The following is a 23,091-nucleotide window of genomic DNA, read 5'->3' as shown; positions in this document are numbered from 1 at the left end:
TCTTGCATTTAGTTTTCCTGACCAAATGGCATGGTCACTCAGTATGGAATTTGGCCGCTCCTCAAGAGCAATCTTTCTCCCAGTTAAAAATGATCCAACTGTTTATAAACAAGAGTTCTGCCCCTTACCTTTTTATAATTCCCCTCCACATCTGCTGGGGATTCTCGACTGATGATGTCATCCATTCCATCACTGTCCAAATTCATCTTCTAACTTTTCAGAATGTCACTTAAGAAACAATCCTCCACGAATCCTGACAGGCTGCAGTGCCAACTGCCCAGGGCCCCGGTGACCACTCATGCTGACAGGAGAGCCAGCTGAGCGTCTGTGCCTGACTGGAGGTGGCCTTGCCCTCCCCTGTCCCAGAGATACCGCCCCACGTGGCTGCCCTGGCTTGCTCCTCACCCGGTGCTGGGCAGCTGCTCTTTCTGAGAGGCTCCCTCTGCTCCTGACACTCAGCATGTGCAGAGCCCAACCTCCCCACCACCTGCTGTCACGTTCCCCTAGGGCTGTTCCCTGGATTCCTCTCCAGGACCTTTCCTGTTCCCAAGGAGCAAGAGAGGAACTAGGCTTCCACAGACCGACAAGTCTCCAAGTCAGGTCTGTGAGCTGCAGCTCTGTGAGGAAAACTAGCAATCTTCCTCTGAATGAGGTAGATGCGGTATAAAAACAGCAGCAACAGCTGCAGCTTTGCAGACCTCCTAAGTGTCCCACCACAAAAGAAAAACAACAAAAAGAAGAACACCACAAGAGAAAAACAGTAAAACAGATTTTTAAAAAATGTCCCTAACTGGTACTGTGTAAGACACATGTGTAAAGGTTTTATCTTCTGGTAAGAGTTCAGGCACAGGACTGACCCTGCTTTCCAACTCACAGGAGGACCCCTCTGCCCCAGGAGCATGGCTTTGTTCTACTAATACAGGCAAGAGAAAAAGATCCGTCAACTTTTCTTTAAAATTCAGCCAGTGGCGGGCTTTTTGACAAAAGCGAAAGTTCTTTTCCGTTGCTCTCTTTACCCTTTTCCCATGGCTTCTGGTTTTGTTTACGGGCTTTACATGCAGTGGGGGAAAAAGGCCCACAGCTGGAGGACATTTTGCTGCAAGAGGCAAACAGTGTGTGTGCACCCACACACTCGTCATTATCAAATTACTATTGCCATAAACCCAAAAGAACAAGAAAACATTATTTATTAAAACAACAACAACAACAAACAAACAAGTTTTCAGGAGAGATGGGTCAGAAACAATCCAAAGGCCAAGTCTCCACTTGGGAACACCATCTAGCATGTTGGCAGGCTGAAGATGTACACTAGTTACTGAGTTTTCAACAGATTTTTTTTTTTTTTTTTTTCAGAACCAGGGATTTAACTCAGGCCTTTGCGCTTGCCAGGGAAGCACTTATTCCACTGAGCCATCTCCCTGGCCCCCGTCAACAGATTTCTGAGCAACTGCCACAGCATGAGTAACCTACATGCCCATCGACAAATGAGCAGATAAAGAAATGTGATGCGTATGTGAGTGCATGCAACGCAGTCCTACTCAGTTCTGCAGGAGGATAACTCTGAGTCATTTGTAGGAAAATGGATGCAGTTGATGAGACAACAATGCTACATGAAATAAATAAGACACAGAAGGTTAAACATTGCATGGTTTTGCTTATATGAGAAGCCCAAAGTATAAATCATTTAAAAATAAAACAGTAGACTACAGCAAGGTCAGTTATAATGAGGTGGACCTTTTACATATGGAAGGAGATCTAGAGATGCAGGAAGGAAGGATAGGGTAGAAGTAAGGTCGTTTAAGGTATGACACATACATGCCCCAACTCCCTATGATCAATGTATTCATTCCATGTCACAAATATTTAGTATTAATAAAACAAACAGTTCTAAAAGCAAAACTGCCACTCAAGGCAACTTCTGGCACCTGACACTCCGTACAAGTACTCTTGGGACCAGTGAGATAGCTCAGAGGACTAAAGCACCTGCTTAGGGAGGCACAGGGAGCGGGGTTCGATTCCTAGCACCACATGCTGTGCCAGCCCAGCCCTGAGGGCAGGCTGAGCTCGCCAGAGTCCAGCTGTAGTGGTACATGTCTGTAATCCCAGTGCTGGGGAGGCTGAAAGCAGGAGGATCACTATGAGTCTGAGGTGCATAGTGAGACCCTATAACAACCAAATATATTTAGAAAAACAAAAAGTACTCTCATCTTCAGTTGCCTACTTATTTCTCTATATAAATGTTTTAAATTCAATTTATGAAAGATTTGTTATACGCATGTCTCAACGTACTTTATAGTAATCCTACTTCTACAAGGGAAATATTTTCTTTTGTAGGCTCAATCAAAAGCTATGCCCTCCCTTTACTAGCCTTGCCCCCAACCTCTTGCCTAAGGGATGAAGTGCATGCCTGTCACCCATTAGAAATACAAGCTGCACCCCACAGCCACACTTGCAATTGTGCAGGTCTTTTTCCTCACAAACGTCTCCCTGTCTTACTCTCCTCCAGACCCTAGAACTCAGTCTAGATGAGTAGTCAAGATGTCTCAATTTACTCTGGATGTCACATGCAGGAAGTGTCCCAGGATGCTTCCCAGGGCTGTGGGGCAATGCTGGCCACTGAATGCGCACCAAACCAGGTGTTCACAATGCAGGCAGATTCACTACTGCTACAGCTTTGGGATACAATAAATGCTCTACTTTGAAGATACCTGCATATCTTAAATCCAGCCAAAGGAGATTAAAATGAAGGAAATGTGTATCTTCTTACGTGACATACAACAACAAAACAACAATACTAACCCTGTATTAAGGAGGTGCTACGTGCCAGGTGCTTTACTGTATGCCTTCTGCATGTCTCTAATCCTCTCAATAACTCTTTGGAGCAGATATTTAACAGCTGTATTTTGCAGCCAAATAAAAGAGCTCCATGGGGTTAGGTACCTTGCTCAGGATAGTAGTGCTAGTCAATGGCCAGAATTGGACCCTGGACCTTTGCCTCTGTGGCCCATCTGTACATGAGTGTGCTAGACAGCCCCTCCCTCACTGGCTACCACAGAAAGAAACAATTACACACAATAAAGTAATAATCAAGAGTAATTTAAAAAATTAAAGTGAGATACAGAGAAAGCCAGCAGCATTCCCATATAACAATATCACACACTGAAATGCTTTATAAATCATACATCTGGAACACTAGCAGGTACTGCCACATACCTCCTGTGACAACACTGCAAGAAACGAAAGGAAAGCTGTGGCACTCGTGACCCAGCACACTGTATGGTGCATTTTCCTTTCTACTTGCCATGGTGCTTTTAGCATGATTATGGCTTCTTTCCAACAGTCATTATGATTTCTCGGTCTTTCTAAGAGGACAGGGATTTGTATTTATTCCTCTTATTTACTCCACAGCATCTAGAACACTGCCTTGCACACAGTGGACAATGCCAAGCTGTGGAATAAGTATGTGAGCGGAGGAGAAATGAATGTGCTGCTTCAAATGTTTCCTCCGAATGCTGTCCGCAATAAGCAACAGTAACAGTTTGCCACCTGTTTCTCCAGCCCTCAGGCCTGCTTCTGAAGGAGGCTATGTGAACTGGAACCCCAGGAGCCACAGACTGCTGCAGCTCCAAACCCATGAAGCCCTAAGGATATGAAAACCAGCTCTTGCACAGCAGTAGCAAAGCTGCAGGCGGCTGTCGTGATTCACAGCTGCTGCACTACGATCAGGTTCACGACATCCACTTCAGTCTCCTACCTGAGTCAGCACCCTAGTCCGCTTAGCAACCTACAGTCAGGGACTGGCATGGATGAAATTAACCAACATTTAGAGAAAACAAGACTCAGTATGGTACATAAGGCTATAAGCCTAAATTCTAACATCTCTTTACCTTAATGTCAACTGGGTTGACTTAGGTATAGCATTAAAATGAGAAAAAATTAACTTTCACACTTAATTGTGCAAATGCATACATATACTCTAAATGTGTACAGAATGCATTAACTGTAAGTTAATTATACACATACATACACATGTGCCCACATGTATGTTAATAATATTATCTTCTGGAGACAGGCACAGCAAGCCCAAGATGGACGTTTCCCAACTGAACAACTGCAACGAGAATTAGTACTAAGAAAACCCTAAAGGACCACCCCTCTCCTCAACCTCCGACCCCCTTCCTGGAGTGAGTCCCCAGCAACTACTACATAGAGGCAAACAACAGAACATCTCCTCCTAAAGCCAGTGCTCTCAGGGCGGTCGGGAGGAGGACATGGGGACCTGCCCAAACAAGGTTCATGGCCCAAGCCCTTCGCTGATGGAGATGTGACACTGCTGTCAGGATGGCTTCTGCCACCTCCAGCACTGTCTGGAATTTTTCTATTCAAAGTGTACTCTCAGACCAGAGCATTAACAGAACCTTGGGGCTTTCTAGAAAAACAGACTCTCAGGGCCCAAATCAGAAAATGAATTTTTTAAGTGATCTCTAGGATTTTAGAGTGCACTTTATTAGGAACACTGCTCTAGCACATTAAAACACGGCCTGAAAGGCCACTCTCCATCTGCTTCAGACTGCATTTCTGAGGGCGGTGGCAAGAGTTGGACTTCAAGTGTTTGGAATCAACTCTGCAATTCAATTTACTTCCAAGAGGTACAAATGAATACAAGAATGGATGAAATCTAACCAAACACCACCTGGGCAGATGTGAGCTACATGGAGCCTGTGGTGGCTTTGTTGTAGCCATGCGAACAAGGGACAAGAGCCACTCCTGTCCTGCTGCTGCTGCCTTCTCGAAAACAGACTGTCCAGGCAGAAGTTGGCCCCTGAAGCTAATGCTCTCCCTCAGAAAATGTGCTCATGGCCACTAAGAATCCCTGAGGTGAAAAGGGCTTCTCCAAGCCCTCTGCCCTGAGACTCCAGGACTGGAAATGAGGGCTGCAGCTTCCTGTTGAGCCATGCCAGGCGCACTGCTCATGGGAGCTAATGCTTTTAGATGATCATTATCGGCGACTGGTAGAAATTATTGACTCTGAGTACGTGGAGCGCATAACTGGGACATTACTTATGCACTATCAAAAGACTTTCTTATTCATAGGTGAAAATTGTTTCATTCTGATTAATTCTTTAGTCTCCCACTCTTTTTCTTCAGTCTTAGCATTCCCATTCCATATGATAGATTTATAATTTCTTTTTCTTTTATGTACAATTCATCTACATTTCGTTTGCTTTTCAATTAAAGTATCCCAATAGCTAGAAAAGCCATGAAAACTTACAGGTGATTTTTTAAAAGAACTTTTCATTGTAGGTTAAAACATTAAAGTGATGAATTATTAAAAACTCAGGGTAGGGGAAGTCACAGTGTGGGAAGCAGCCAGTGTGAAATGTTTTCCCATATTAAGGAGACTGAGGGTCATAGTTGAACTCTTTCTGCCTAACAGGAAACCTTAATGTTAACTGGGTATAAGAAATCAGTATAAGAAACTCACCTGCAGTGCCACTGATGACCGCAGGGCAGCTTCCAGGTGGGGCCACGTTAATGCTCTCGCTGTACTCCTCTACGCATTCTTCCCCCAGAATGTCCTTCAACATTGATCAGTACGAGGCTACCGTGATGGGATTTTTCTTTTGAATTCAAGCAGCTTTTTCAAATTACTTTCTATCTCAGGGAGTACAGTGATTCCTGACACTTCTACATAGTGCACAGGGGAATATTAAGTATATCACAACTTCAAATTTTCCTTTGGTATAGAGAAGATAAAATAATGGAACATAACTCTATTAGTGTTTCTCTCCATAAAACTTGATTAGTTATCCAAGATTACATCAAACACTCTCTCTCTCTCTCTCTCTCTCTCTCTCTCTCTCTCTCTCTCTCTCTCTCTCTTTCTGTGGGCATCTGCATTCTCCTAAAATGCTTTCTTTGATATAGTGATATGTATCATAGGAATGCCCCCATTTTCTTTCCAACCCCCCCCCCCCCCCACCATCCTTTCCAAGAGAAAGCACTGACAGGCACTTGGCTTAACTTCTTAAAATCATCTTCAGTCTGAATCACCCAGCTTGAGTCAAATGGCAGTGCTTTAAGCAGGACGATATGCTGGTATAAAATCTCTACTTCAGATCCAGCTCGTAATGGAACCCTGTTAAAGATTTTCTATTGTGGTTATTGTTGTTTCTATTTGGGGACTGTTCACTGTACTCATTTTGTGGGAAAACATATAAATTAAGCTTTTAAATATTTTACATAAAAATCAAATACTAATGAATTTATACCCAGAATTATTTTAATTTTTTGATTGCCATCTCAGAAAAACAACTATATCTCATCAAGACAAAACACAACTATACTTTAACTAGGAAAAACAAGGAACACAAAGTTCATTTCAAAATACATTTTTCTAATCAAAAAATTTATAGAAAAGCACAGAAAATTACTGCATTGAACATGTATTTAAAAGTCTATTTCAAAATAGTACATTAAGATGCTTTTGAAATTCTCTTTTCATTTTGACATATTTTCCCTGCTGTGGATGAAACCAGGCTTACACTGCATAGAATCTCAAATGAACTCAACTTTGATACCTTGCTTTCTCATTCACAGGAAGAAGCGACAGGAATGAGCTCTCACTTGGCCTAGTGTCAAGAGGGATAGAATAAATTTTCTTTTCTTTGTTAACCATTAAATGATCCAGCAGAACTTGGGCATGAAAGGCTGCTTACTGCTTTTTTTCAGCAAGAATTTTAGGACATCTTGATGTGCTACTTAAAGTGATATACTAATCTTAACACAAAACTACAATAGGATGTCTCTTCAACTGGGCCAAAACCATACTTTGCTCCCAGAAAAATTCAGTGTTCCACCAAGCATTTAAATTATCCCTTAGAAGGGCAAAAGGATGCAGTAAAAGTATAGATGTAAATATATTAAGAAAGGCAACTTGGGAATGAGTATGCCTCAATAATCACAGACTTTTGAAGAGTTCTGGGGAAAAAACCATGAGACACAGAGGTGTCCTCTAAATGCACCATCTCAGGCATGTGCATGCATCTCTTTTATTCAGTTTGTACCTTGCACAGTGTTGCCTATTCTGATGATGGGATGTCCCAAATGCTGGCCCCTGAGGCTCAGGCGCCATGAGCTGTATTCTGGAGTCGGTTGCACTAGCTCCCTGCTGCATGCATAGACCTGAGATTCTCACTGAGACTAGGAAGCACAGCTGCAGCAAATGCAAACCAAGCCAACAAGCATTTAGTGAACACATACTCGTGTATAAGGCCTCATCTTAAAGAAGCTTTATGCAATAGGAGAGACATATCTATATACATACAGCACAAAAAAATTCTCATAGAAGGAAAAACAATGTGCACTAAGAAGAAGGAATTTGACTGAAAGCTAAAAGGCAAATATTTCCGGTGCAAGGTGGCTGTTTTAGCTACTCTTCTCTTGTTGCTAAGACAAAACACTTGACACCCAAAGCTAAAGCCCACAGTTTGTAGAGGTTTCAGTGCATGATTGGCTTGGCTCTAAAGCATGGTAGCATGGCAAACAAGCATGGCAGAGGAGAAATAGCTCATGGTGAGCAGAAGACAGCAAAGCAAGCAAGAGGGGAGACAAGCCTCTTCCTGTCCTTATATTGTATTAAGGCTATGGTGACTAGGGTAATGCCAAGCAATGAGTGGGCTGATTTAGTCATCCCCCCACCCTTGACCCTCGTACCTTTAATCCCAGTGTTACAATATGAATCAATCACATACTCTAGATGCACTGAAAAAAAAAAAAACAAAACTGATGACTGCATGAGGCTTGGGGGACATCTAGATACACATCATCATAGTGACATTTGGGTTTTGAAAGCTGTTTAGCTTATAACAGGTAGAAGCAGGTGGCATGTGGGTGGGAGGTATCCTAGTTGGAGGTCTTGCAGCAAAAGAGAAAGAACTGATGGGATCGTGGGGGCCTGAGCGCAGTGTCTGGAAGAAGGAATGCTTCTGCCCAGGGCTTGGGCCCTGACTGTGACACAAAGTGTCTGGGATTTGTCCTAGGGAACAAAGGGAAGCATTAAAAGATTTCTGACCATGTTTCTCCTAACCAAGTCTATGTTCAAAAAAGAGACTCTATGCTTCTGAGGGAGGGAAGAGATGAGTTATTTATACACCATTTACTCTCTCTCTTTCAAGTCTCTATTCCCACAGTAGCTAAGAATGTGAGTGTGATCAATATCTGAGGCAGTCCTTTAAGCAACAGCAAGAAGGGATAAAAGCACACATTGTTTTCATATACGCAATATCCCCAAACAAAACTGCAGGAGGAGGGAGACAATCTTCGGGAGTTTTTAAGCAAAATGGGCCCTTTGACCTAAACTTGTGCTTACAAGTTAACAATATTTCTAAGCTGTCTATCAGAGAGCATTCAGAGGAATCTGGCCTGTTGAAGGCTGCCAGGCCTAAGCTGTGGGCAGGGCTCTTTCCTGAAGAGACTAGCTTCCTCCCAGGAGTGGAAAATGGAGGCCAACAGCTCGCTCTCTTCACAGGGCTCTGACCAAAAATGACAGCACATGCCTCCGTAACCTTTGCTAATCTAACTCCTGTAAGGATGAAAAGTACATAAAGATGATGAGAATGTGAGAAACTCTGCAGACAAACAAAACCACCATAAAAATTCCTGCATAGGAATTCCTCTCTGTTCACCCCTCCCTGAGCTCACTTGTTCAAAGCACAAAGCATCCAAACAGTTGCTCAAACAGGGGCATTCAAGCTCTGGGAGCAGCAAAACTCTTTTATTCAACACAATCATCTCTTTGGAAAAGGACTATACAAGAATCAATTGTATTTCTACATATTAGCCAGAAACGACTCTGAAATGAAATGATGCACTGCTTAAAGATTCTCCCTGAGGGCCAGCCAGATAGCTCAGCAGACTAAAGTGCCTGCCTAGGCAGAGCGCAGGGATCCGGGTTTGATATCTGGCACCACAAGCCAAGTGGGCCCCACCCCCAGGGTGCCCTGAGACTGGAACTGAGAATGGGTGTGGTGGTGTGCACCTGTAATCCCAGCACTTGGGAGGCTGAAAACAGGAGGATCATTACGAGTCTGGGCTGTGTAGGGAGACCCTGTAGACCCTGTACTAAATACATTAAAAAAAAAAAAAAAAAAAAAAAAAAAAAAAAAAAGATCTTCCCCAACCCCCTGCTGTGCTCAGAAGAAATGGTGGGTGGAAGCAGACAACTCTTGATTCATGACAACTGGCTTGTTTATGCAGAAGGATGGCCTCTGGCAGTGGACCTGCCAGCTCTCATGCTAGGATATTGACTTGAAAAACTCCTACTTCACAGGTGACAAAATCAGTGAAAAACCACGAGGATCACCTGCCTGTTTCATGAAAGCAGTGCAGATTGATGTGGAGGGAAGAAGTGAGGCTGAAAACCTTAAGAAGCCGCCCTAGTGCTGCATGTTGACAATGCCTGTTTTCTTGGTCAGTTCCATACATAATATGTACATCCATTCACTGGAAAAGCAGAGAACAAAGATAAAAATTCCTGCCTTCAGGAAGCATGGAACAAGGAAGGCAAAAAAGAGACAGACAATTAAGCAAAATATACGCTTTGACAGATGGTGAGAAATGCCACATGTAAAGACACATGAGGAGCCAGGTGCAGCGGTGCACGCTTGTAATCTCAGCTACTCAGGAGGCTGACCAAGGAGGATCAGAATTCAGAGGCCTGCCTGGGCAACTTAAGGAGACCCTGTCTGAAATTTAAAAATAAACACAAAGAACTGGGGACATACCTTAGTGGTAGAGCAGTCAAAAGTGATTTTCAGATAAATTGTGAACAACTTTTTAGCAGAAATATATCCACACATGTGTATACTTACTGTCTGGCATCCTACATGGATGGGGGTTGGGAGGACCATGCCAGACTAAAGAAACAGCAAGGGCAGGGCCAGCCCAGTCATGTAGCTGGGGAATGGAGCAAGCAGGGCTGGAAGAGAAGTTTGAGAGGAACCAGGGATGAATTAATGTGAGACATCTTGGTCCTATAAAGGCCTAGGTTTGTGCTTTGAGCAGGAAGATGGGGGTCATGGTCTGACCTAGGTTTTAAAAGTTCTTCTAGGTGGACTTGTTGGCACAGGCCTGTCATTCCAGCACTCTCAGAGTCTGAGGCAGGGTGACTGCAAGTTTGAGTCCAGCCTGGGCAACTCAGTAAGAGCCTATCTCAAAACCAAAAACTTCAAAATGGCTGGGGGTGCAGTTCAGTGCAGAGGCCCTAGTTCAGTTTCCAATGCTGGCGGGAAACCATGGTCTTCTGGACACCAAGCTAAGAGTAGCCTAAGAATGGAGCAGGGGCAAGGCCGGGCAGGGAGACCAGTTAGAAAGACATTATTACCGTAGTGACAATGCTAATAGATACAGTAAATATATCTGTATAAAGAACAATATGTCTATGTAATTTTGGGGGGATAAGTTTTAATACCCCATTCATGGACATGCCATTAAAGATTTCTCTGAAATCTTCCTATGTATTATTTATAGGAGGAAAAGAATCTGTCCTCCAAATCAACTGTCAACTCACTAAAATTGCTAACCTAAGGTACTTGCTTTAACTGCATTATTGTTCTTAAAAAATAAATGTTTATTGTCAAAATAATGTTTTGGAAAATATCAAACTGTCCACATCACCAGTGATTGAGACATCAAACTAAGGATTTAAAGAAATTACTTTTCCTGAGTCCAATCCCACGTACTACCAGCTGGGTTCTAAATCTAAGATTTCTAAGTGGGATTAAAATCAGCTTCAAGGTTAATGTTTCTGTTTTTGCTGAGCTATGGATAAAGGAGAGCATTTCAAAAGAACATCCACATGAAGGTGGGTCCATTACGAAGCGCCACGGTGATACAGAGTCTATTAACTCCCAGTGTGCCCCCAAAACAATTTTACTGTGGAAATAAGCAATAAATACTTCAAAACTATTAAGCAAACACTGTCACTGTTATATACTACAGTTTATACAAAATAAAATCAATTTATCTTTCTTTGGAAGAAGCAGTAGGCCAACCTATCCCCTTTTCTCCAATTAACTTTATATCTGACCCATTTTTTCACCCTCCAAAAACAATTTCATGTTCAGCCTAATGAAAAGATATAGAGAATAATCTTGCATTAGCTTGCCCTTCAAACATAAATTATATAGTTTCTCTGACAAGAGAAGGAAATTATATTAATTATGACAGTAATTTAATCACCTGCAGTGGTAGCCATAGATTAGGGTCTCCACAGAGCCTGACATTCCCCCACCCTTAAATATTGTATTATGTGTGAGTAATATACATTTTTTCTAAGTATCTCTGACCGTTTCTCATGGTAAGAATCCTCATAAAGCACAAATAGTGATATTTAAGATCTATGTACCTAAATGTCCTATAAAATGAGAATACTATAAAACACCCTATAATTATAAGATTCCCATCACTAAGCAGAGAAAAAGCACATAAATGTATTTTATGGGCATGTTTTACTTAACTAGAAGCCACTGCCTTGGGTCTGGTGAAGCGCACCACTCTGCCTGCATGTACTTACCTCTGTGAAATCTGACCTTAGGAGAAACACCTGCTCTTCTCAGGTAACCGCCTCCTCGCACAAGGAGGAGGCATTGTTAATTAGAGAATTGGTTCCTCAGAGCCTCTAAACTTGGTCAGTTGAGTAATACCCCAGTACTAAGGAGCCAGGACCAGGGCTAGTCCTGCCTGCTCCTGCTGCTGCAAGGAGCCATTGCTCTGTTAATACTCCTGCAGGCTGTTCCCGAGCAGGATACTTTCAGTGCTATCTCAGCAGCCCAAGTCCTCAGATGGAGTTACTCCACTCAGGAAGTGAGCATTTGAAATTGTCTAAGTGTTTAATTTGTAACTCCAGATACTGAATTAGCACATAGTTGAACGTGTCTTATTAAATTTTTTCTCTGTGGTGTCTTAATGAATATTCTTACTAAACATTTAAAACAATACACTAATACACTGCTAAAAATAAGTTCACGAAGACATACAAGTGCAACTTCAATGTCAAGTGCATGCTGGCTGATATTTCTAAAATTTGTAAGATCAACAATTATGACTATTTCCATAATCTTAAAGACTATCCTAAAAACTAGAAGGAAAGTAGCTCACATCGTGTGCATTCAGCAAAACCCCCGTTTGTCAACGCTACCGATGTGAAAATTCTGCCCAGATTTCCCTCTGAATCCCCTTAAATTCAATTACAGTTCAAAGCAGTTCCTCTTATCGCACTGACACACAGAATGTGCAAAGCGCAGATCACCTCCATGGATTCCACAGATGCTTTCAAGGCCAGGGTAGCTGGGTTTTTCTGCCCCATTACTCCCCAGAAAGCCTAATTACAATTCAGATACTGTATGCACCGAAGGCCGAAACCGTGCTGGGGATGGCAAAAATCCCTTGCAAATCCGGAAAGAGGCAACCTGCTGCTTTGGAAGGGGAAGGCCTCTCCGCAAGGATGCGGCCGCAGGATCGGGCTAAGTCCTACCTGGTACGAGCAGTTCTCCTGATGTACCATCTCAGTGCATCCTAGGGCGCAGACCCCAATGCAGGTCGGCTGGGCGGCGAGGCTGCGGAGGGCGAGCGCGGAGCATCCACCGGCGGGCGGCGGCGGCAGCGGCAGCGGCGGGCGGGGAGAGAACGCCCCGGCTGGGCAGGGGCTCCCCGCAGATTAAAATGGATGCTGTTCCGCTGATCAACCTGCGCAGTGCACTGCCGGAGCCGGGGAGCGCGCAGCCACCGAGCAGCTCGGCTCCTCGGAAACAGCGAGGCAGGCTGCAACCCGGAGCTAGGACCGGGCTGGGGGAGGGGGCGGGCTCTCGCCGCACAATCAGCCAATTATATTATAGGCACAAAGAAAAGGATCAGTCTGGGGCTGGTGTGACCTTCTGGTGCTTTATGAAGGCAGTTAACTGATGTGGAAACATTCTAGTCCTCATTAAAGAGAAAAAGGCCAGCGAGGGAGAGGGAAAGAGACAGACACAAATCAATGTTGCAATTGAACATTTCTAACCCCAGGCATCATCCTTCCTGCCCACTAATGCTGCCTGGTTGGTGCTTATTCAAAACATGAGGCCTCGAGATCATTTCAGAACTTTTAGTATGCTAAAGGAAAAGAATCCGTTCTGAATATTGATAATGAAAGGCTGTTTTCAGCACTGGGTGTTTTGAAGTATTTGTCAAGTTTGTAATTTAAAGGGCAGGTCTTCACTCATTAAAAAATATTATTTTGCTATTTTGATTAAAAACCTCACTTATGTTTTACTTAACTGCTTTTAAGTTAAACAGAGATAAGACTGAATAACTTTTAGGGAGAGAGCTTATTAAAGTATTAAATAGAATAATTTATTCATTTTCATGAAAACTCAATTTGGATTCTAATTTGCAATGTTTAAAAAAATAAGGCTTTTATATATAAATTAATGCTATGATTCTACTCTTTAAATGCCACCCATACAGCATAAATGACCCTTGAAACAAATGACCCCACTTATCAGACAGCAAAGCAAACAATTCTAGACTTCAGATGATAATTAAAGGAAATACAAGTCGCACCATCTATGTATGCTCCTGGGGGGAAAAATTGGGGTCAGTTTCTGGGGGTTCCAAGGATATTTTAGGAGACATTCTTCAAAGTAACTGAATGACAGAAAATTAAAGGAGAAAAACCCTGACAGAAAATATTTCCTTCCTATATCAGTTCTCACAAACAATTGGTGTTTTGTTTCTTAACAAAATGTCCCCAAGCACGTAAATGGCATTCAATAAAAAATGTGATTGAATTCAAGCCACCAAATTTTAAAAATCAGGGGCCAGGAAGATGGCTCAGTAGAATAAGCACTTGCCTGGCAAGCGCATGGGCCTACGTTCAATCCTCAGTTCCGTGTAAAAAAAAAAAAAAAAAAGTAAAAATCAGTAAAGATAATATTTTAGGCTACTTTAGTATCTATCTTTTCAAAAGCTCCCCCTAATACCAATAATCAGTCTTCATTATACTCCTCACAGAGAAAACTACTTTTGCCTGACAAAAAAAGCCAACCTGTTTGAAAATTTTCATGTAAGCACTTTCTCAAGGAAGAGTGGGTTTGTGCTGTGAATGTTTGGTAGTGTATTTTTAATTTTCTAACATGTCTGTTTGTTGCAAAAAGAAAAACACTCCTTTCATATACATTTTGTTATTTGAGACTCAAGCAGAAGAAAAGACCGCTCCCTTAACTGAAGTCCCAGATGTATGCATAGTTATTTCAGACATCCTGTGAGGGAAGTAAAGGTGTGAGGGAAGGGTGTTCCTGTTCAGCAACAGCTACAAGGAAAAGCACTGTGGAGATGTCCCCTACAGAAGCACACAGCCCTTCTGAGTCTTAGAAGAATGGTGGGCCAGGTGCCCAAAACAGGTCTTTCTAGGTTGCTTCTTGGTCGACCTTACAATGATACTTTGATGAATGAAGTGGAAGCCTGAGGTAGATGACCAGTCTGCTTACTAGAGGGTGTGGGAGAGAAGACAGAAATGTTTCAGGAAAAGAAAACAATATTCTCCTCCTTCAAGCTCCTCCCTTCCCTACTGGATAATGCAGGTGGTACATAGACTTCTGAGTGGACTCCCCTGGCCATAAACATGATTATCAAATGAAGGCTCTGGAGTCCTAAGTGTGAGCAAGGAAAGGTGGGCAAAAGGAGCTAGTAGGTAAGACAAATGGGAATCAGTAGAGAAGGCACAATCCTAGTGGGCAAGATGGAACAACTCCAACTCCAAAGGCTGTTGGAACTTTACTTAACTGATTACCTTGACAATCTACTGTTTTGTGTTCCCTACTCTATAAACCGCAACACTCAGAAACATGCTTCTAAGATGTCCAAGCCTTAAAAAACCACTTCTAGCTCTGTTCTCTTCTAAAAACTGAGGAATCTTGGATATATTATGTAAGCTTCTGAAGGCATTTATCATGTGTTGTTTAAAAAAAAAAAAAGTCTAAACATGATCCCACTCTTCACAGTTGCTGTTCCATAAATAGTGGAAGTGACTCAGAAGTGGCTCTGGGGAGAACACACTTCTGACAATTGTGTCCCAAATCCTGTCAAAAAATCCTCCCTAGAGATATAAACAAGACAAAAAGAGGAATAGATCAAGCAGGTTTCTCTTTATAGTCATTTATTGGCAAAGACTTTGTGTTATAATTTAAATTATGATTTGTCAGTGCAAAAAACTTTAAACAAAAACCAGCTGTCCCAAGAACATTGAAGCAAGAACAATTTGCCCAACAACATTCACATTTATTTTTGACTGAAAAAATTGAAAACCTTTTTGTTTTGAACACAGTGCAGGTAACATATTCTTTTCATCTCAAATCTGCATGGCTTCTCTTTCCAGTGAAAGAAAGTATTGAGTTTCATATTTAGATGGGACTTCAAGAGATAATCCAGCATTGTTATATTCCAGATATGGAAATTAAGGTCTAAGAGCACTGTAAGCACCTCCAACAAAAAAGTATCAAAGTAAGAAATATATGGTAACAAGCATGATTTTCTAGTTCATACCAAGTGAACAAGTGAATGTGCTCCATAGAAAATAATGCAGCTAATAGCCAGGCATAGCAGTGCATGCACACAATCCCAGCTATTCAGGAAGCTGAGGGAGGAGGACTGAGAGTTTTGAGGCCAGTCTGGACAACACAGTGAGCCTCAACTGTCAAAGAAATACAAAGCAAATAGTGCTGCTGTTGTCTGACTCTTCCCTCAAAATTCTTACAGTGAGAGCTAATCCCCAAAGTGAGCAGTAGGAGATGGGGCTGTCAGGCGGTGGTTAGGCCAGGATGGCAGAGCCCATGAACAGGACTTACGTTCCTATAAAAGAGATGGAAGAGAGGCTCCTGCTCCTCTCTCAGTAGTGAGATGATGATACACACAGCCAGAAACCTTACCAGGCCACGGATCTGCAGGTGCCTTCATCTGTGACTTCCCACTTCCAGAACTATCAGCAATGAATTTTGTTATTTGTAAGCCACATAGGCTATGGTATTTTGTTTTAGCAGCATAAGTAGACTAAGACAAATGCTAAAGGAGGGCCCCAGACTCAGGGAGTTATTGCTTACTATGACTGAGCAAAATCTATTCAAAAATAAGAGTGAGGTTGCAAGTGAGCTTTTACCTAAATGTGAATTTAAGGTAAGTTTTAGTGGAAAAAAATTAGAGAATTTCCAGATGGGGATATTGCTCCTACTTCTGCCATCATACAAACTATAGTGTCTTCAAATCCAGAAAAGATTTATTCAATTATGACCATTGGCATATTCTTAGCATGTAATTTCAAAACTGAATTATTGGGATCAGGGACTAACCTAGAAGAGGTATAGGAAACTTTCTTGTATAAGTTGGTTGAGTTGAGTATGTGTGTGGCTTACATAAGTATATGCATCACAATTAACATATTCATATTTAAGATATCCATATTTCATTATATGCAAAATTTACCTCTAAAGATAAAAAATAACTAGGTATCAATCTTTGAACTCTCATTTGCGATATGTAGGCTAAAGTATGTAGAAAGATATTTACTGATATTTGCAATTTACTATATGATGCATCAAATCAATGAGATGAATTAATGGATGTGTAGGGAGACAGATCGATGGAAAGCCATCACAAGGCAAGTGTAGTAAAACATCAACTGTAGAATCTAGGTGGTGTGTTAATTAGCATTTGTGAAAAAATTTCCATTTGAACATATTCAGTGGTGGAAAAATAGAAGTACGGGGGACAGGGAAGTTGAATAAGGAAATCACCATCACGCTAACGTTTAAGCTTTTCTTCAGGTAATTGGAGAAAGCAGGTCTATAGTTTTAAGTTGTGCTTTTTAATAAAGCAATGACAGAAAAGGAATTGTGAGAAAAATCATGCAATGACTATTAGAGAAAACTCTGAGTGCCCCAGCCAAAAAAACAACAAACAAGCAAACAAACAGAAAAAGTTACCACTGCTATTGCCACGGACACACTTGGTATCATCTGTAACAACAAATCTTTGAAAATATTTCATAGTTTACAATACTTCCCCCAGCCTCTCTCTCGGTTCTTATAACCTAGTAGCTGAAACATTCTTACGTTCCATGAGAAGTAGCGTTTCTGCTCTCAAGGGCTTTTGCAGAGAGGTAAAGCAGTACATTAATGACTACACAGGACTGCGAAACAGCTCAGCAGCTTAAGCGCCTGCCTGGCAAGCGCACGGACCTGCGCGGATCCCCGGACCACATGCTATGCCAGGCCCGAAACTGGGCATGGCGGTGCGCGCCTATAGTATCAGGGCTAGGGAGGCTGAGATAGGAGGATCACTATGAGTCTGAGTTGCGTGGTAAGACCCTGTACCAAGTAAATAAAAGATTTTTAAAAAATGACTATACAAAATGAAGAATGAATTAAGTGGCTCTAAAGAGATTCTGTGTTCGCTCATTAGGAATTGCGAAGAAGAACTTAAGTCTCAGTAGAGCAGTAGACTGTAATACTCGAGTGTTCATGTGGTTGTTCACTTCTTTAAGTCTTTTCTAGGACTAGATTTATAAAGTTTCCTTAGAACTTGGAACTTTGTTGGTTTATTCTGTGCTATGTTCCCAGCATGTGAAATAGTCCCCGGCACACAATAGGCTCAATAAATATTTTAGATGAATGAATAAATTAACATGACCTTCCAAGAGTTACTTCATTTCTCTTTGCCTCATTTTCCTTATTAGAAGGATGATTATTCCTTGTTACAAGATGAAATAAGAGTAACATCTAAGATAGTTTATAGGTGGGCCGGCAAGATAGCTCAGCAGACTTAAGTGCCTGCTTAGGCAAGTGCAGGGACCAGGGTTCGAGTCTTGGTATCACTGGCCCCATGCTCAGGTGTGCTGAGCCAGCCACCTAGTCTGGGTGCAGTGGTGCACAACTGTAATCCCAGCACTGGAGAGGCTGAGACAGGAGGATCACTAGGAGTCTGAGCTGCATAGTGACACCTTGTATGTACCAAATACATAAAAAGAACCACATAAAAAAGTTCATAGGTATTCAAGAAAAAAACAAAAGAAATGGATTTTTTCCCTCCTCTAATTAAAGGCAACAGCAACTATCTAAGGAATAGATGCCCAAAAGATAGATGTGACCATCGGAATGGAAAGGAAGGACAGAAGGATTGATTTCAAGATGTAAGAAGGTACTGAGATAGTGACCCAGCATGAGGGTGACCCAGAGAAGGGGCTGAAGTCTCAAGACCACCATAGGCATAAAATGGGCACTGTCAAAAGAAAACAGGGAAGCTGGGAGGGGGAACTGAATCTGAAGGGTTAGGGTAGTAAGGAGGCCTTTAATTTTTCACCATAAAGTTCCCATTCTGAGGTGCAAGATGAAACTGAGATAAGAGAAAAGTCAGGCTGAAAGAATTTGGGAATCTGTTGTATAGAGAAGGTAGTTCGTTCTGTAGAAATGGAAAAATGAAAGAAAAATTCTAAATAACTAAAGAGAAACACATCATCACTGTGGTGGACACAATAATGCTCCCGCCTTCCTTGACAAATGTCCACGTCCTAATCCCACATGACACGGGGGTATAACCTTGTAATCAGCGGAGCTTGAGGTTGGGAAAGCATCCTGGGCTACTCAGGGGCGCTCAGTGTAATAATTTTTCACAAGGTAAACAAAGAAGTTGCAAGAGGAGCCAGGTAGCAGCAGGAGAGAGACTAGTCCAGTAGTGTGGGCTTCAAAGGCGGAGGGAGAGGTCATCGGTCAGGCAAGGTGGCAGCCTTACGAAGACGAAGACGGGGGAGGCAACGGAGAGTGGCTTTCCTCAGAGGTCGGCAGGAGGGCGGGGGAAAGGAAGACAGGGAACACGAAATACGAAGACAGTACACAGCTAACTTCTCGGACTTCCTTGAAAAGAATGTTTTACGCTAATATTGTTTAGATAAGCTATCATGCCTATATCTTATACTCTGGTTAACTACTATGAAGACAACAATATATAATGCATCAACTATTGTCTTTTTTTTTTTTTTTTTTGGTGGAACTGGGGATTGAACTCAGGCCCTTGCGCTTGCCAGAGAAGCACTTATTCCACTGAGCCATCTCCCCAGCCCCTGTATCAACTATTGTAACTGGCCTACCAACCTGTTATTGTTCTTCTTAATTTTTTTACATTGTATTTCCTTCGATTCAGAACACCCACATACAATTGATAACAGTTCTATTGAGCAGACATTATTTTATTTCTGACAAATGTAGTCATCAGATTTAAAACAACAAATTAGGAAAGAGGCAATATTAGTTTCTTTTTGCTACTGTAAAATTTCACCTTGGTGGCCTAAAATAATACAGACTTATTCTCTTTAGGTTAAGAAGGTCAGAAGTCTAGCGCGGGTCTTTGGGCTGCATTCTTTCTGGAGGCTGTTGGGGAGAATCCTGCCACCTATCTTGCCTAAGCTTGCTTAAGCAGGCGCTCTAGACTGCTATCTCACTGGCCCCAGCCATCTATTTTGAAACTTGTTTTAACTGTTTGTCTTTTTTCTCTTTAAAATAATAATAAAAAACATTATGACAACAGGAATGCAGCCCAGCTAACACCTTGATCCTGGGAGACTCATTTCAGAGTTCTGACTACCAGAATTGTAATATAACTGTGTTGATTTAAGCCACTAAATTGGGAAGGATTTATCATCACAGAAACATAAAACTAATCTTGGTTGAAAGTTCGCATTTTAAGGGTGAGAAAATGAAGAGGAGATGTGGTCATCAAAGTGAGAGGAAGATGAAAACTCATACAGCAGGTGGTCAGGGAGAGAGAGGCAGAGTCTGCTTCAAATGCTGTATCAAGGGGAGAAAAATCCTCAGGATCTTTTGACTTCCACGAGCCAGGAGCTATGCTTAGGGAATAATTTTGGGAGTAGTGGGTTAGAGGAAGTAGTCAGGTGGTTGTGGTTAAGAAACTGTGGGATTGGATTAAAGAAGTCTGCTGATTAATCACAAGATTAGGGCACTAGGGGTATAGGTCAGTGGCATAAGCACCTGCCTGGCAAGTGCAAGGTCCTGAGTTCAATTCCTGGTGCCAAAAAAAAAAAAAAAAAAAAAAGACTATTAGGATGGTAGCTTGAACATACAACAGAATCAGAGAGGCTGTTGATGCGGCTGTGTTCAAGGGGGAAGCAGCAGAGAAGCAGCCAGGCAGATGGTGGTAGCAGGAATTAACCAAAAGGGCCAGGTGTTGGGAGCACTGGATCAGGAACGCTGGGCAGGTGTTCACTCTATTTTTGAAACAGAAGATCTGATGAGTCAAATTAAAAAAAAATGTTGAGTAAGGAAGACCTGCTGGAGATGGGGGGAAGAGGCAGGGAGAGATGAGCAGATGGGAGAGTGGCCTATCTGGGTCCTAAGGAAGCAGCTAGAGGTTAAGACCCCAGAGGTGGGCGAGGAGGCTGCCTGGAGTAGGACCAGGGAGACTGGCTCAGGGTGGAAAAAGCTTGAGAAAAGATTTTGTAGGGCTTTCATTTGTTCCTTGGGAACAAATATTCAGTTTTGTTATAAAGGAACAAAAACAACAAAAAAACCCAAATAGGATGGAAAAATCTGTTAAGTATCAGATAATGAATATGCAGTGGCTTATAAGATAGTGATAACCATTAAATGTGTTAGATTTAGCTAAAGACTAAGCCAAGTAGATATGTCACAGTTTGTGAGATATTTGTAAGTTAGAAAGCTAGATGAGGTAAACTAGTTCAAGAGTGTGTGTGTGTGTGTGTGTGTGTATGTACGTGTGTGCACTAGCATATAAACAAATGCAAAAAGTAAAGAAATATCCACTATTCATGACATGCTAAATAACCTAAGACACATAAAACACTCAATATTCAATAGATTGCACAGTCACTGTCCAAGATGACTCGCAGTGTGGCCCTTTGTGTCTTTACCCAAGACATGCAAATTCAGTCCTCAGCTTCTCATCAAGCTAAGCAGTGGGCAATGGACGACACCTGTGGGACTTTTCTGCTGTGTCTCCAGTAACGAAAGTCAGTGTCACTAGAGACATCATGTAATTGGGAACCCTTTCTTTAACCTGAACCCTGCTTCATAGGCATAATCCACAGGGACGCTTGCGGTGCCAGGCCTAGACAGAGACATAGGTTCTATTTCGAGCAGTAGGTTGTGTGATCCTTCCACACATCCTAAATAGGTCAGCTTAGCACATCTCTTTCCTTGCTTCTTGCTTTATGTTTTCGGTACATTTGATGAACTGTATGACTGGAGCATGCTAACTTGGTCGATGACTTCTGGGATAGAGTACCGAGGAGTGGAATGGAAGCTGACTACTGCATCAAGGTCATTTCCGTGTTACAGACGTGAGCAGAAGCTCCAAAGAGGACGCTTCGTATCAGCATACTTCTATGCTTCTTGCAGCAAAAATGAGGCTCAGAAACAAGAATTGGAAGATGAAAGTCAGGTAGGTTCTTCTCTTTTTAAAAATCTTTTATTTATTTATTTACTCTTTTATTTATTTATTTGTTACAGGGTCTTGCTAAGCAGCTCAGACTCATAGTGATTCTCCTGTCTCAGCCTCCCCAGTGCTGGGATTACAGGCGTGCACCACCACACCGGGTTTCAGTGGCTGGTATGTCAGGCACGGCATGTGGTACAGGAGATCAAATCTGGGTCCTTGCGCTTGCCAGGCAGGTGCTTAGACTGCCAAGCTATCTCTGCAGCCCCAGGTTATTCTTTTTAATCTAAAATAATTAAAGTATAACTCAGAAACAAATTTTATAAACTCCATAAATTAATTTACTCAGAAGTTGGATTATGCTAACCTAGTATTTATTATTTCAGAAAAAAAGTAACTTCCTGAGAAAATTATTGCTATGAATCAATGGTTATTACGTTTCCTTTTTTCAAGTAGTAGTATCTGTTTGTAAATTAAAACCTACATACAAAATGATAACAAGTTTTCTCAAATTATTCTGAGTTTAAATTTTTATTTTCCTCTTTCTTATATGTTTTTCTTTTTTTTCTTCTCCCAGTTTTGCATGCATGTATCTGGTAATATAAGCAACTAAGTTGAAGACAACACCACGTAGTACAATAAATACTGTGAAATTCATATTATTTTGTTTAGCGCAATTCTGTATCATTTATAATTTCTCTGTTTTATACTACTTTGTACTCGCTTTAAAAATAATTTTCCTATTGGGTCCATCTACAGAATATGTTTTTGTGCACACATATTTGAAACTAGAATTTGTAGGTCAGTTACCGTCTCATTTCAACTGTAGTTTTACATTTATTTCTGTATTTTGTTTGGTTGAGCTATGTCAAAAGAATCCAGTTAAGTCATCATAAATATTAATAGTTCTTTTTAATGGCTTATGCTGCAATCTCCAGATATTCTTCATTAAACATGTCTGGAAGCTTCAAAGCGAAATAGTCTGAAACTTATTTATGACTGATTTGCTAACACTCTATAGCCACTGCTTCCATTTCTTATTCTAAACAAAAAAGAAAGTGTCCACCCTTACAATGGGACACTAATCTACAATAGGTCTTATTTGATGTACTGGGGATTCACTTACCACTGGACAACTTACTACTAAGCTTGATGAGCGCCTGTGCCGACCAGATGTGCCTGACCCTCACCTGGCACCGAGCCCAGCTGGGCCTCCTGAGCAACTCAGGTAATTTTTCTTATCTGGACATGCATGAGCATGAATTTTTCTGCAAGGCCGATACAGAGCTACTAGCTTTATAGTCAACGGCACACTGCTAAGTTCAATGGCTTTGAGGACATAAAAAAGACTATTTTAGTTGGCAGAATAAATTAAATATGTTTATGTTAAAAAAAAAAGAGGAGGGAGCAATACTGTGCATAGATCATAAGGGGATGAAGTTCCTATAATATGGATTGAAATATTATATTCTTCTTATCACAGCTTTATGGGACAATTTTTCTCCCAAGTCCAATAGACAATCTTATTTGTAGATATATTCTGAGTTATTTTTACATTTCAGAACTCTTTAATTTCCAACTTTATTTTTTGGGGGA

The 23,091-nt window shown here is 41.6% G+C and overlaps 1 protein-coding gene across 6 annotated transcripts in view; it reads right to left on the bottom strand.

Annotated features, from left to right (window-relative positions):
- LOC101575222 (IQCJ-SCHIP1 readthrough transcript protein) overlaps positions 1-23,091 on the bottom strand; it is an 890,224-nt gene that overhangs the window by 48,662 nt on the left and 818,471 nt on the right. Inside the window, exon 1 of one of the 6 annotated variants that reach the window (XM_023699697.1) lies at positions 12,536-12,782. The exons of 4 other annotated variants lie outside the window; for them this stretch is intronic. In XM_023699697.1, coding sequence (XP_023555465.1) covers positions 12,536-12,565 — 30 coding nt within the window. In that variant the 5' untranslated portion in view covers positions 12,566-12,782. Of the gene's footprint in view, positions 1-128; positions 357-12,535; positions 12,783-23,091 lie in introns of those variants that run through there. One more of the 6 variants, XM_012516601.2, reaches the window with a different exon arrangement.

This window comes from Octodon degus, unplaced genomic scaffold (assembly GCF_000260255.1).
Source record: "Octodon degus isolate 3935 unplaced genomic scaffold, OctDeg1.0 scaffold00115, whole genome shotgun sequence".
Lineage (NCBI taxonomy): Eukaryota > Metazoa > Chordata > Mammalia > Rodentia > Octodontidae > Octodon > Octodon degus.
Note: the sequence above shows the minus strand (reverse complement) of the source record. Positions and strands in the feature narration are given on the sequence as shown.